This window comes from Ambystoma mexicanum, chromosome 6p, assembly GCF_040938575.1.
Source record: "Ambystoma mexicanum isolate Mex_15411 chromosome 6p, UKY_AmexF1_1, whole genome shotgun sequence".
NCBI classification, from domain to species: domain Eukaryota; kingdom Metazoa; phylum Chordata; class Amphibia; order Caudata; family Ambystomatidae; genus Ambystoma; species Ambystoma mexicanum.
In genome coordinates, this window is record NC_090935.1 from 1,341,343,563 (window position 1) to 1,341,355,859 (window position 12,297).

The 12,297-nt window shown below is 45.6% G+C and overlaps 1 protein-coding gene across 4 annotated transcripts in view; it reads left to right on the forward strand.

The window, feature by feature from the left end:
• The window catches only part of JAK2 (Janus kinase 2), a 1,999,562-nt gene extending 1,987,951 nt beyond the window's left edge, over positions 1-11,611 (forward strand). For all 4 annotated transcript variants that reach the window (XM_069626008.1, XM_069626007.1, XM_069626009.1 and 1 more), the window contains one exon: positions 9,744-11,611. In XM_069626008.1, coding sequence (XP_069482109.1) covers positions 9,744-9,851 — 108 coding nt within the window. In that variant the 3' untranslated portion in view covers positions 9,852-11,611. The remainder of the gene's footprint in view (positions 1-9,743) is intronic.
• The last annotated feature ends 686 nt before the right edge of the window (positions 11,612-12,297 follow it).

Below are 12,297 nucleotides of genomic sequence, written 5' to 3' on the forward strand. Positions count from 1 at the left end.
GTTCCTCCCCCAATCCCCCTTTTTTTCTTTTCTTTTTTTTTTTGTTTTACCTATTTTGTTTTATTCCCGGACCCCAAAATAAATATATAATTTAAAAAAATGGAATTTGACATTTTTTTTCTACATTTATTTTTCGACATTATTGTCATTCTACATTTTATTTTTCGACATTTTGACTGACCACCGCCCAATCCCTACCCCAAACTAAGCAGAGCTACTACGTACACAGCAACAAAGCTAACAAGTTCCTAGTTAAGAAATAAGCCAAAACCCTGCACCAGAATCAGATAACCGGCCTGAAAGATCACAGGGGAAATCACCCAATACGAGGACGCAACTAAACTACAACTGGCATCCGCACACCTAACCAACACCATGACGGCCACCCCACAGAATCCAAAGGTACAAGAGCAGTACATTGTGGAGGCCGCCCTCCCATACATTCCAGAGATGGATGGGAAAGCCCTGGTGCTTCCCATCTCAAGGGAGGAAGTGGAACAGGTGATAAAAGCCCTAAAACCTAAAACCCCGGGCCCAGGCAGAGTCTCGCCTAAATTTTATAAACTCTTCCACTCTCTCCTCCCGGGCCCTCTGATGGAGCTCCTAAACTCCTTCCGAGAAACAGGCTCAGTGACCCAGTCAATGCAGGGGTCCACTACCATCATGCTGCTCAAACCAGGAAAAGACCCAAGGGACTGCACCTCATACAGACCCATTTTGCTCCTCATCATTGATGCGAATATCTATACCAAGGTGCTAGCAAATAGGCTAACAAGGATTCTCCCCGCACTTAGCAATGCGGACCAGACAGGCTTCATTGCGTGGAGAAGCACTGGAGACGGCATCGGCTGAGCCCTGAATTTATTTGTAATAGCGACAGGAAACCACCAAGAACTGGCCATACTCACCCTGGACGCAACCAAGGCCTTTGACCGGTTGACTGGTCTTTCATGGACCTAACACTAAAGGCATTTCAGTTTGGCCCCAACTTGCGCACCATGGTGTTACCAAACTACGTGGCCCCCAAAACATCTCTAAGAATAAATCACCATAAATAAGCCCACATTCCACTCACGTGCGTTACGAGACAAGGATGTCCACTCTCCCCGCTGATCTTTGCCCTAATCATGGAACCCTTTGCCCAGAGAGTCTTCAATAACAACGCCATTGAAAGAATGTCGCTAAAAGGGGAACAATACAAGGCGTTGTCGTACGCAGACAACGTGATATCGCTCACAAATAGCTGGAGCGCATTACCGGCAGCCTTGACAGAGCTGGAAGCCTTTGAACGAGTGGCAGGCTTCTCCATCAACTACACCAAGTCGGAGGCCGTAGGAATCAGTCTAGCAAAGGAAAAGCTGCACCTCCTCCTCTGCCCAATCTGCCCAGTGAAATGGAGCACCACAGCGACCAAATACCTGGGAGTACATATTGGGTCACGATCAAACGAGTCAGAAGACCGATACCGCTCAGCAACCTTCTATACACCTCAGCGGCAGCACGCAGGCAATGGCCAACAATTCTCTCATCGACCAAGACCACCTTGACGATCTGGGATAGTGCACTACAAAACAAAAAGATCCCCAAGGGGCTGGGCCCTCTTGCCCCAGTCATCCACAACCCAGACTTCGCCCCAGGACTTCAAGCGGCGAACTTCCACAACTGGACTGAAGGAGGACTACGAACTCTCTCACAGCTATTCAAAGACAGATTCCCCCCCACACCCCCCAGACTTCTTGGGATGCAAGGCCCACTTTAACCTACCGGAAATGGATAAATTCACTTACGCACAACTGCACCACTGGATCTCCTGGCCAGCAACCAAACAGAAAGCCACCAGGGTGCCCCTTCCCCTGGAACTCATTATTGGAAGGCCCCAGGAGAGGTCACATCACTAAACTCTACAAGCTATTGCAAGAGGACATGCTGGTCATGAGACCAGCATACATGGTCAAATGGGATACGTACCTAGGGCAGAACATCGAGGACCAGATATGGGTCGACATCTGGTCCAGAAACAACTCTGCCTCCAGATGCATCACCAACAAAAAAGGGGTGCTCAAACTACTCTATTGCTGATACTACCCACTGGAACGTCTGGATCACTTTAAAAGCACCTTGGATCCGAAATGCTGGAGTCATTGCGTCGTCCCGAGGAACATACTTCCATATGTGGTGGGGATGCCCACAGGCACAATCCTTTTGTGAGCAGGTACTCCAGACAATAGAAGCCATCACCCACCGCAGTCTGCCGCTGATGCCAGGAGTTGTTATTCTGGGCACCCTGCTGCCGGACTGCTATCCAAGATCCGGACCTACCGCAAAACTGATCACCCAGCTGTTACTAGCGGCCACAATCTCACTCGCCCGCGGATGGAAATCCAAGGAAGGCCCCCTTCTTCCCCTGTGGTGGGCCAAGGTCTGCGATATTCTGGTGGTGGAAAAGGTCACGGCGGTCAAAGATGGTCCATTACCCCGCTTCACAGATTGCTGGGACCCAGTCTTGGAATATGACAGAGCCTTCCCAGCCCTGACCTTCCAGCCATGACAAGCGAGACTCAACCTACGGCCCTAGGAGCAGTTGGAAGGGCCAGTAAGAAGGGAAGGACACAAAGGAAAAAGGACCAAGTCGGCAGAACGACCAGCGTAAGGGGTGGGGGCATGAGGGGTAACTATGGGGTTAAAAGTAATATCATGGTCACTGCACAAATGCGAAAACTGTAATCTGCTGCATCCGGATTTAAACAAAGTTGTTAAAAAAAAAGGATTGAATTTAAAAGGTCCCAAGAGCTGAACATTGAAAAAAAGAAAGGGGGCCTGGGAAACCCTTATGCAGAAGTCTTGTGTCGGAACAAATTATGTTAGTTTGGGTCTTTTCATTGATATTTGTCCTGATGAATGTCTAATTGAGAGGAATGAGGAGCACTCTGTTTAGCAAGAGCAGATCTATTATATAAAGGCCGAAGCACTGTATATTTTAGATAAACTTTATGGTCTAAGAAGGAAAAACCCAGACTGGGTTGGCCTATGATCCTAGTCTTGGGGTTTGGCGATGGCATGTCTGGCCAAGGAAAAGGTGTACAAAAGATGAGACAACCAGTTCAAAGTTTGACTACAGTGCCGTAAAATTGATAAACTGTTGTGTTGAAATTATGGCACTATAGTACTAACCCCACCACTTTAGGATTTGTTATAAATATAACTCTTTATTTGAGTGTAAACCAACTTTATTTGCGTTAGCGCCCACCCATCCAGGGGTATTACCGCTGGATCACGGGTTGGAGCGCTAAACATTGATCCCCATTCCCCATTGGGCCCAATGGTGAATTTTCAGTGCATTTACCATGTGGTAATATCGCTGGTGGTAATTGTGCCAAAATTGGCATTTTTCCAGCATGTTAACCCCCAGCTCTGAGTTGAAGGTAAACACGCCAGACTTTTGATTGGGCACAGCGGTAAATGCGGCGGTAACACAGTTACCACCCCATTTAAGGGCTACCGTCCAACTCTTGATGAGGCCCATTGTCTTGTGTATTTGGTGTATTATTGACCACTGTGGTATTACATATGTTTTTATATACAATTTTAATGCTAAAACTAGAAAAAAGATATTTAAATGTATTAAAAGATTGTTTCAAACCCAAAAGGCTTTGTTCAGACTCCTAACCTAGGTGAGAAGTTGAAGATTAAGTGATGAGTGAATGAAGGGTGAATGTTAGGAGAAATAAGTGTCTCTTTGAGGTGCTGTGTTTTGTGTGCACCAATACATGCCAGTATTTCCATGTAAAAACACACTTGGGTTGGGTTTCTGCTAATGCCACTGTAAGAAGGCGTCCTTGTTGGCTCCAAAATTTCACTGTCAACACTGGCACCATTTACAATGCATTGCATTCTCCTACAGATTCCTTATATTCAGAGATACTCACATCGGCGCCAGCGTATTGCGGCTCAACATCCTCTCGACTGTATTTTTCCTCAACTCTGCACTCCTGGTTTCTGGATGTGATGTCAGCACCCCTGCTTATAGCATGCACTATGCCCCCACTATTCAGTTCCTTTTTCTGCAGACTCAGTGGATTTTTGGAACACGGGTCTTTTGATATTATTTTGTAATATTATTTATTTATTTATTGCTCCACGATGTTGGCAGCCAAGCCTTCATGGTTCAAATGCTGCCGGTCAGCAGCTCTAAAAAGTCGGTTACCCACCAGCATAACATTTTTGTGCTGTGTCTTTGGGTGGAACATGACACAATAGTGCGTTTTGTGCCAGTTGATGAACACGAAGGCCCTGAGGGGAACGCTCAGCTATGCTTGATGGCAATTTACTTGATGTATAAGCGCGTTACAAATGAACAATAAAATACAAATAAAAAATAAGGAAGACCCTCTTGAAACTGGGCTGTTAAATCCTCAGAGGGGCCAAGACTGAAGGCCCCACCCCAAGAAAAAAGATAATGGGCGCATACTAAAAAGATATCTCACTCCTGCTGTTTGTCTCACCACTCCTCTTCATTCTCTTCCCACAAGAAGAAAAAGCATAGGCATGGGGAAGACTATTTAGCTCGTCTGACTCCTAACCTAGGTGAGAAGTTGAAGATTAAGTGATGAGTGAATGAAGGGTGAATGTTAGGAGAAATAAGTGTCTCTTTGAGGTGCTGTGTTTTGTGTGCACCAATACATGCCAGTATTTCCATATAAAAACACACTTGGGTTGGGTTTCTGCTAATGCCACTGTAAGAAGGCGTCCTTGTTGGCTCCAAAATTTCACTGTCAACACTGGCACCATTTACAATGCATTGCATTCTCCTACAGATTCCTTATATTCAGAGATACTCACATCGGCGCCAGCGTATTGCGGCTCAACATCCTCTCGACTGTATTTTTCCTCAACTCTGCACTCCTGGTTTCTGGATGTGATGTCAGCACCCCTGCTTATAGCATGCACTATGCCCCCACTATTCAGTTCCTTTTTCTGCAGACTCAGTGGATTTTTGGAACACGGGTCTTTTGATATTATTTTGTAATATTATTTATTTATTTATTGCTCCACGATGTTGGCAGCCAAGCCTTCATGGTTCAAATGCTGCCGGTCAGCAGCTCTAAAAAGTCGGTTACCCACCAGCATAACATTTTTGTGCTGTGTCTTTGGGTGGAACATGACACAATAGTGCGTTTTGTGCCAGTTGATGAACACGAAGGCCCTGAGGGGAACGCTCAGCTATGCTTGATGGCAATTTACTTGATGTATAAGCGCGTTACAAATGAACAATAAAATACAAATAAAAAATAAGGAAGACCCTCTTGAAACTGGGCTGTTAAATCCTCAGAGGGGCCAAGACTGAAGGCCCCACCCCAAGAAAAAAGATAATGGGCGCATACTAAAAAGATATCTCACTCCTGCTGTTTGTCTCACCACTCCTCTTCATTCTCTTCCCACAAGAAGAAAAAGCATAGGCATGGGGAAGACTATTTAGCTCGTCTGAGGAAAGGGGTAAGCCTTAACTCACCAATGGGGCCCCCTAGGGAGGAGTGGGAAGAATTCTAACTGCAAATGCTGCAATTGTTTGGGTTGGACAGGTACGGCTTTGGCTTTATGTAGTCGGTGATGCTACCGACTACCAAGCCCGGACAGACAAGTACAAAGAAGTCTAAGAAAGGTCATACACCGTTGAACTCGACCAGTTTAAAACCTGAGAAGGTGCCGGGTTCGTCACAACCCTCATGAGAGGTGCGCCTTGCTCGTCCACCACTCTGCATCGCAGGATAAGAGCTATCCCCCTGGAGTACAGGGTGAGTTTTTTTCCAGTCCATGTGGACTATCTTTGATGACTATGGAGACCCCTCATACCCTTTGGGAAGGAACTTTAACCAGAGCGGGACTTGAACTAGGAGCAGACTTAATGGCAGAGCAAGCATGCCTCATGGAGCTGGGGTTGGGCCTTAATGGCATGAGCAGGCTGGACACTCCTCCACCCGCCTTTCCCCCCACCACACCATTGAGTTTCAGCAGGTGGTGCTGTACGCACACCCGAACGCCCAATTTTGTAGGATTGTTGAGACCTTTAATGCAGTACAATCTCAGACATCTTAAAGAAAGGCCCTCCATCAGAAACGGCCCTGCCCTTCAGCAGCCTCACTCTTGCCAGAGGGTGAGGTCAGGAATGCTTTTTGGATATCGTGAATGACGGTAAAGAGGCGGCTTGTCAAGACCTTCAAGCTGGTGTCAATACAGCAGATTGTGTTGGTAGAGCAATGGGGGATGTAGACGGTCCTCTATAGGGCTTCCGCTTTTTCACCAGATGTCCAGTCGAAGTTTCTCGACATGGGATTGGAGTCGCTAGAAAAATTCTACGAGTCAGAACTCACAACCAAATCGCTGGGACTGGCAATCCAACAGCCTACCATGGCACCATCCTTCTCTTTTGGCACAAGAGGTAGAGATTTTCGTTGTTATACCCCTTTTGTGAGACGGGCACATTTGCCCCGTGCAAAGCCGTGCCAGTGAGGTACTCGTACTCTTGCAGGGCCAGAGGGATTGCAAGAAGCCAGACTTCTTTGGCAGCGGCCACTTGCAGTAAAACCTCTTTGAGTTCTTCCCTCATATTTCTCCTGTTGGAGAAAGAGTCTCTGGGCATATCGACAAGTAGGAGATGAGCTCTGATGCTTGGGAACCACATCTGGTCGAGTGGGGATATTGCATACCCTGCCTAAGAAAACCCTTGGACAGACCACTGGCTACCTTTTAGTGACAACCAGAGTGCCAAGATGAGTTGAAATCCTGATTGCAAAAGGGAGCAGAAGAGGAAGTGCCATCCATAGCAAAGGGGACGGGTTAGTATCCCTGCTACTACTTGGTACCCAAGAAAAGGAGAGGGCTCCATCCCATCCCATCCTGGACTGCTAGACCCTAAACAAATTCCTGAGGAATGAACTTCAGGATGGTGACATTCCAAAAGATTGTATCGTTGGACCTGGAGACTATGTTCATATACTGATTCACCAGAAGCACAAGCGTTTCCTGAGATTTGTCATTGGGGACACTCATTACCAGTTCAAAGTGCTCCCCTTTGGCTTGACCTCTGCACAAGGAGTGTTCACCAAACTGATGGCTCACCCAGGCTATCCAGTCTTTCGTCTTCCCATATTTGGTTGACTCGCTCATACGCGGTCAGTCCTTAGAGCAGGTTTCTAAACATCTCAATGACACTTGTTTGCTGCTATGTGAATCTTCTGAAGTTGCACAAGACACTAGCACAGAGACTTAAGTTCATCGGAGCAGTCTTGCACACTGGGGTGGGGAATGCCTTCTCTCCCGCCCCGTCATGGAGAGAGTCACCAGCATTTTTCAAATGGTCACATTGTTCAGGAACTCAAGCAGTCTACCTGGTTCAGCCTTTCTCTGACTCCTGGGCCCCCTGCCTTCCTGCATTTTTCTGGTTCCAGAGGCCAATTTACCAATTTGATCCCGTCAGTAGCTTCTTCAGGGCCAGTGGTCACAGTATTCTGGCAAAATGTCAGATGTCCTCATTATATCAAGATCAGTGGCCGACAACCTGTCTTGGTGGGCCAACAGAGAACATGATGGCGGGGTGCCCTACTGAACTCCTCGGCCAAAGGTCCAAGTTGTGATGAATGTGTCCCTGAAAGGCTAGCGTGCGCATGGTGGGGGTCTGCAACTGAGCAGGTTTTTTGTCCCAGGTGAAGTGCCAATGGCACATCAATCTGCTGGAGCTGAGAGCTGTTCGGCTAGTGCTGACTGCGTTTGCTCCATCCCTCTGGGGAAAACAATGCATGGTTTTGATGAATGATATAGTGATCATGCATTAACTTAAATTGGCGGGGGTGGTCATTGCCGCTGTACAGTGAGGTCATGTGGCTTTGTTACTGGCTGCTGGACACAAGATCTTGATATCCACATCACATCTAGTGGTGGCAGACAGGGTATGGTATTGCATGAGTGCGATATTTGCCAGAGCAGGACTCAGCAAGATGATTTTTTTAGTGGAGTAAATTTTAGACCTTCACTATGTGTTCCCTCTGATTCCGGTCATCCCATTGGTTCTCAGGAGGTTGAGGAAGTTTCAGGCTCACCCAATTTTATTCGGGCCTGGATTGGGCAAGGAGGACATGATACCCAGATGTTCTACAGCTGGCCATTTGCCACCTTCATTGGAGGGTGGTACTATTGTCCCAATTAGGTTGGGTGTTTCATCTGAACCTGGAATCTGTCTCCATGCATGTTTCCCAAGAGGCGAGGTACGGGGGGGAAAACGTTGGAAAATATGGGAGAGGGGCGTACAGCGTACTAGAAGTATTGCTGGCAATGTCCTGTCCTGAGGGGAAGAGCACTGGAGCTGAGGCACACAAGAGCTGAGGAGATGTCGTTGAGGTGCACTGCCTCCCCTGTTGAGATTTTGCATGAACAGCTGGGGGTGGAGGAAATCTATCCAGATGAGGAATCTGTGGGTGCAGAATTAACGTAAATAACATTACCGGTAAGATATTTTCCTATCTCTATAACCAGACTCATTATACACATCCACAACTAAGCCAGTCGCACTCTGTAAATAAATCGTTTTTTGTTTATAGAAAATGTATAAGGCGCCAGCTGCGAATCTGTCATTTCGAAGCACTAGGACATGCGTCTGCAACCTACAGGTCTCCAGATCAGCCATCATTGGCAAAGCTGGATAAGTCTGAGTTGTAGTCCAAAACACCTGGAGAACAGAAGGTTGCAGACCTCTACATTAGGGCAACTCTCAGTCCAAAGAAGAACTTCCACGAGACCCACTAGACTTACCAATGCCAATTTCATTAGCATCCCGAGATTCAGACTAACCAAGATTGGGGGGAATAGCTTCCAGGTCAAAGCGGCCCAACTCTGGAACTCCCTACCTCACCATCTCAGGGCGGACCAATCCTACCCCAGGTTAAGACTCGGCTACATCAACTGGCTCAAGGCAAATGATAACTAAACCAGAACACACCAATGTATATATTTCTCTGTATATTTTACATGTCTACCTACATTTGTAGAGCATACCTATGTACCCAGTTTTGCCGTTATTATGCACGACTCTGTATTATATTATCTGTGTATAACTGTGTAACGTGTTAATTAAGCTTCGTATTGTCTTTACTGCTTGCGCCCTGACACCCCCGGGTCCGGTGCGCACCATACAAATTAATAAACTAAACTAAACCGCCATCAGACTTCTTCCGTCAACTTACATATGACCTTTGCGGCACGCAAGGCTCACCTCTGGGCCCAATCGCCTCAATGATCCCTTCACATGACAACTAGAAACAAAACTGCACACAGAGTTGAGGGTACTTCTGGTCTGCATGCATCAACCAAACAGCAAAGTTATCTTGCATTTCCCCCCACTAACCCGAACCCTCCCGTTAAGATCCGCCATAGCACTTGGATACCACACAAATGGCAGCAATATGCTGTATATATCCTAATAACATGACATAACATTATTTGGGAATTTTATTTTTTTGCTAGGCACGCCCCGTTTGCAGAGGGCTGCAGAGACATCTGGCACTGGGCCAATGAGCACAGTATCTCTGCTGATTTAAGTCCTTTTAAATGATGCAGACCAGCTTAGTGAGCTTAGCGTTTTGTTTTCAGCTTGTGTTTGACTTCATTTGCGTACTTGTGTGTATGTGCATGATTGAAACTGTAGCAAAGCCTCTGATTGATCACTGACTGACCTTGCCATTCCTCTTCCACAGATTTATGCCATCATGGTAGAATGCTGGAATAGTGACATTAGCCAGCGCCCCACCTTCAAGGATCTTGGGCAAAGAGTTGACCATACAAGGGACAACCTGGGAGGATGAGAAGACAGCCGGCCATTCTTGGGGCCTGTCGGACACAGAAAGCTAGTCACGTACTGGAGATCGGCTCAGCGGAAGGGCAAAAGGGAGTGGACAATGCACAGTCCCGGCCTGCTAGAGAGCTTTCCTTCGTGCACCCAGAGCTCTGGATGTTTGCTGTACATGTGACACGTTTGCCTACTGCAAGGACACACAGATTACAGACGAGATGTGAAAGAGGAAGTATTTTTTTAAAGAGAAAGGTGACATTTTATGTACGCAGTTATCACCATTATTTGCCTTAACTGGGCAACAGAGGAAGGACTTTTATCAAATCTGGAAGGACTTTGGCTATACAAAGAGCGAAAAAAGTGATATTGTACATTTCTTGCTTCTGCCTATAGCATATGTCTGTACAGTCTCTTCGCCATGAATGTATAAATATGTTGGCACACTGTTATGTATGTTTCGAAAGGGCTTGTGTTGAGGAAGACATGTAAATGTGCTTTATTTTTTGCCTGTTTGAACACATCACTGGCCAGCAAACAGCAATATAAACAGATGTACAGAGAAGCTGATTTCATGCACTGTAAATATTTTAAAGAGAAGGGATCAAATTTCAAATGTAATGTGTACAGTTGTCCTCCTTATTCTTGTTCCCCATTGCACCTGAAAATGCATTTTGAAGCAGAACAAATGCTACAAAGGCATAGCACAATCTATTTTCCTACCTTCGTTTCCATGTGCCTGGTAAAACAAAGTGTTATTAAATCAAAGGTCTCCTGTACATTTTGATAAGCTTTTAAATGAAGGGTCTGTCGGGTGTTAATTCACACCATTTAGGGCCTCTAATAGTTGGAGGTATGGTGAGGGCTGACCTCTTGGCACCATGCCAGCTCTTCTATTGAAAACAAATAATAGGATTCGTCCCGATGTGCAAATCCGTGTCCTTTTAAAACAGCCAATACTTTGCTCCTACACTGTGTGAAAAGAAAATGAAAGCATTCCAGCAGGGATGGCTTTCACGCTCAGCCATACAGCAGAACGAGCTCTCAGACATGAGCAGGTCAGCTTGTATAGCTTGATTGAACTGTAGCTTCTTCAGGGAAGACTACGGGCTGAGAGCGCTTCTTTATTTTCCTAAATCGGATACACACAGGGTGTGGGCGGGGGCGGGGCGTGCTGTTGAAGCAGAAGAAGAATGTAAACTCATTTTTTAAAAGCGCAACAAGGTGGTAAAATGGGCATTTTTTGTGCCCATGTTTTGTAGGGCATTGTGACAATTTAAGAGACTTGTTAGGAAAATAAGGAAAGAGACTTATGAATATAAATAAATATATATTTTTGAAATATGGGAGTACCTCTAATTTACTGAAGTGCTTACGAATTGCTCAATTTACGGTTACTTCTTTCTTTCCCTTTTCGGGTAGCACTGTGCCAGTATGAGGAAATGTGTTGTGCCACCACACTTTCTGAATAATCTACCAACAATATGTTTCAGGTCTCAGCTGCCACACGGATTTCAAACCTTCATCAGCATCGCTTCAAACGTGACTTCACAGTACATTTTCAAAGACAACTGCCCCAATGTACATGGTTAGTAGTGTGACGCAAATAGGACCGACCGTTTTTCTTTTCTGTAATCTGCTCTCAAGCTATCACAAAAAGGACACCTTTGTGCAGGAACTATGGCTTTGCCACTCCAGCATCTGGAACTATGAACGTGCATTTGTTTTTTTTTTTGTTTTTTGTAAATCAAAGTTTAATAAAGCTCTATAACAATCGTGTTGTGTAACTGTTCACCTCTTCAAGCGCGCCGAAAAGCATAGAGACACGGGGTTTGAGGAGTACAATCCAGTAATTTTTCCAAATGTCAACAAATAGCCAAATGAACTCATCTGAACTGTCTTCTGTGTAATTACTTCATCATTGTCGATGTCCTGGAATCCCCACTAGATAATACTATTTGGTGGATCGACAAGCGCCACTGTATTATCAAGGGAACTTTGTTGGATTTCTAAAAGTGTAAGCATACAGTAAATATGGCGCCCCATTCCATTTCCTACATGCTCCATAGTGAAGTGCAGCAGGTATTCAGCAGTTTTGCTGTTACAAGGACAATAAAAATTCAAAGCATCCAATCCATCCCACTTGGCAGTCAAGGATACCGAGGGTCACTTATTGAAACTCAAGTGTGCTAGTTGCATAAAGACTGGCTTCTTGAACCAGGCCAGAACTAGGAAATTCTGTTACAAAATATGTTAGCCATTGAGTTTTCCTGGCAGTGTCATTCATTAATCATCTCCAATTTCTGCATCCATTGGGCATGAGAGTTCGACCACATGGACACATAGAACGTCAATGTTTTAAAACAATAATATCCACCCAGAAAAGGCTATTACTCGGAAACTGGATCTACAAGTATCGGGCAGATCACAGCACTAGTAGTAATTATATATAATAATTGTTC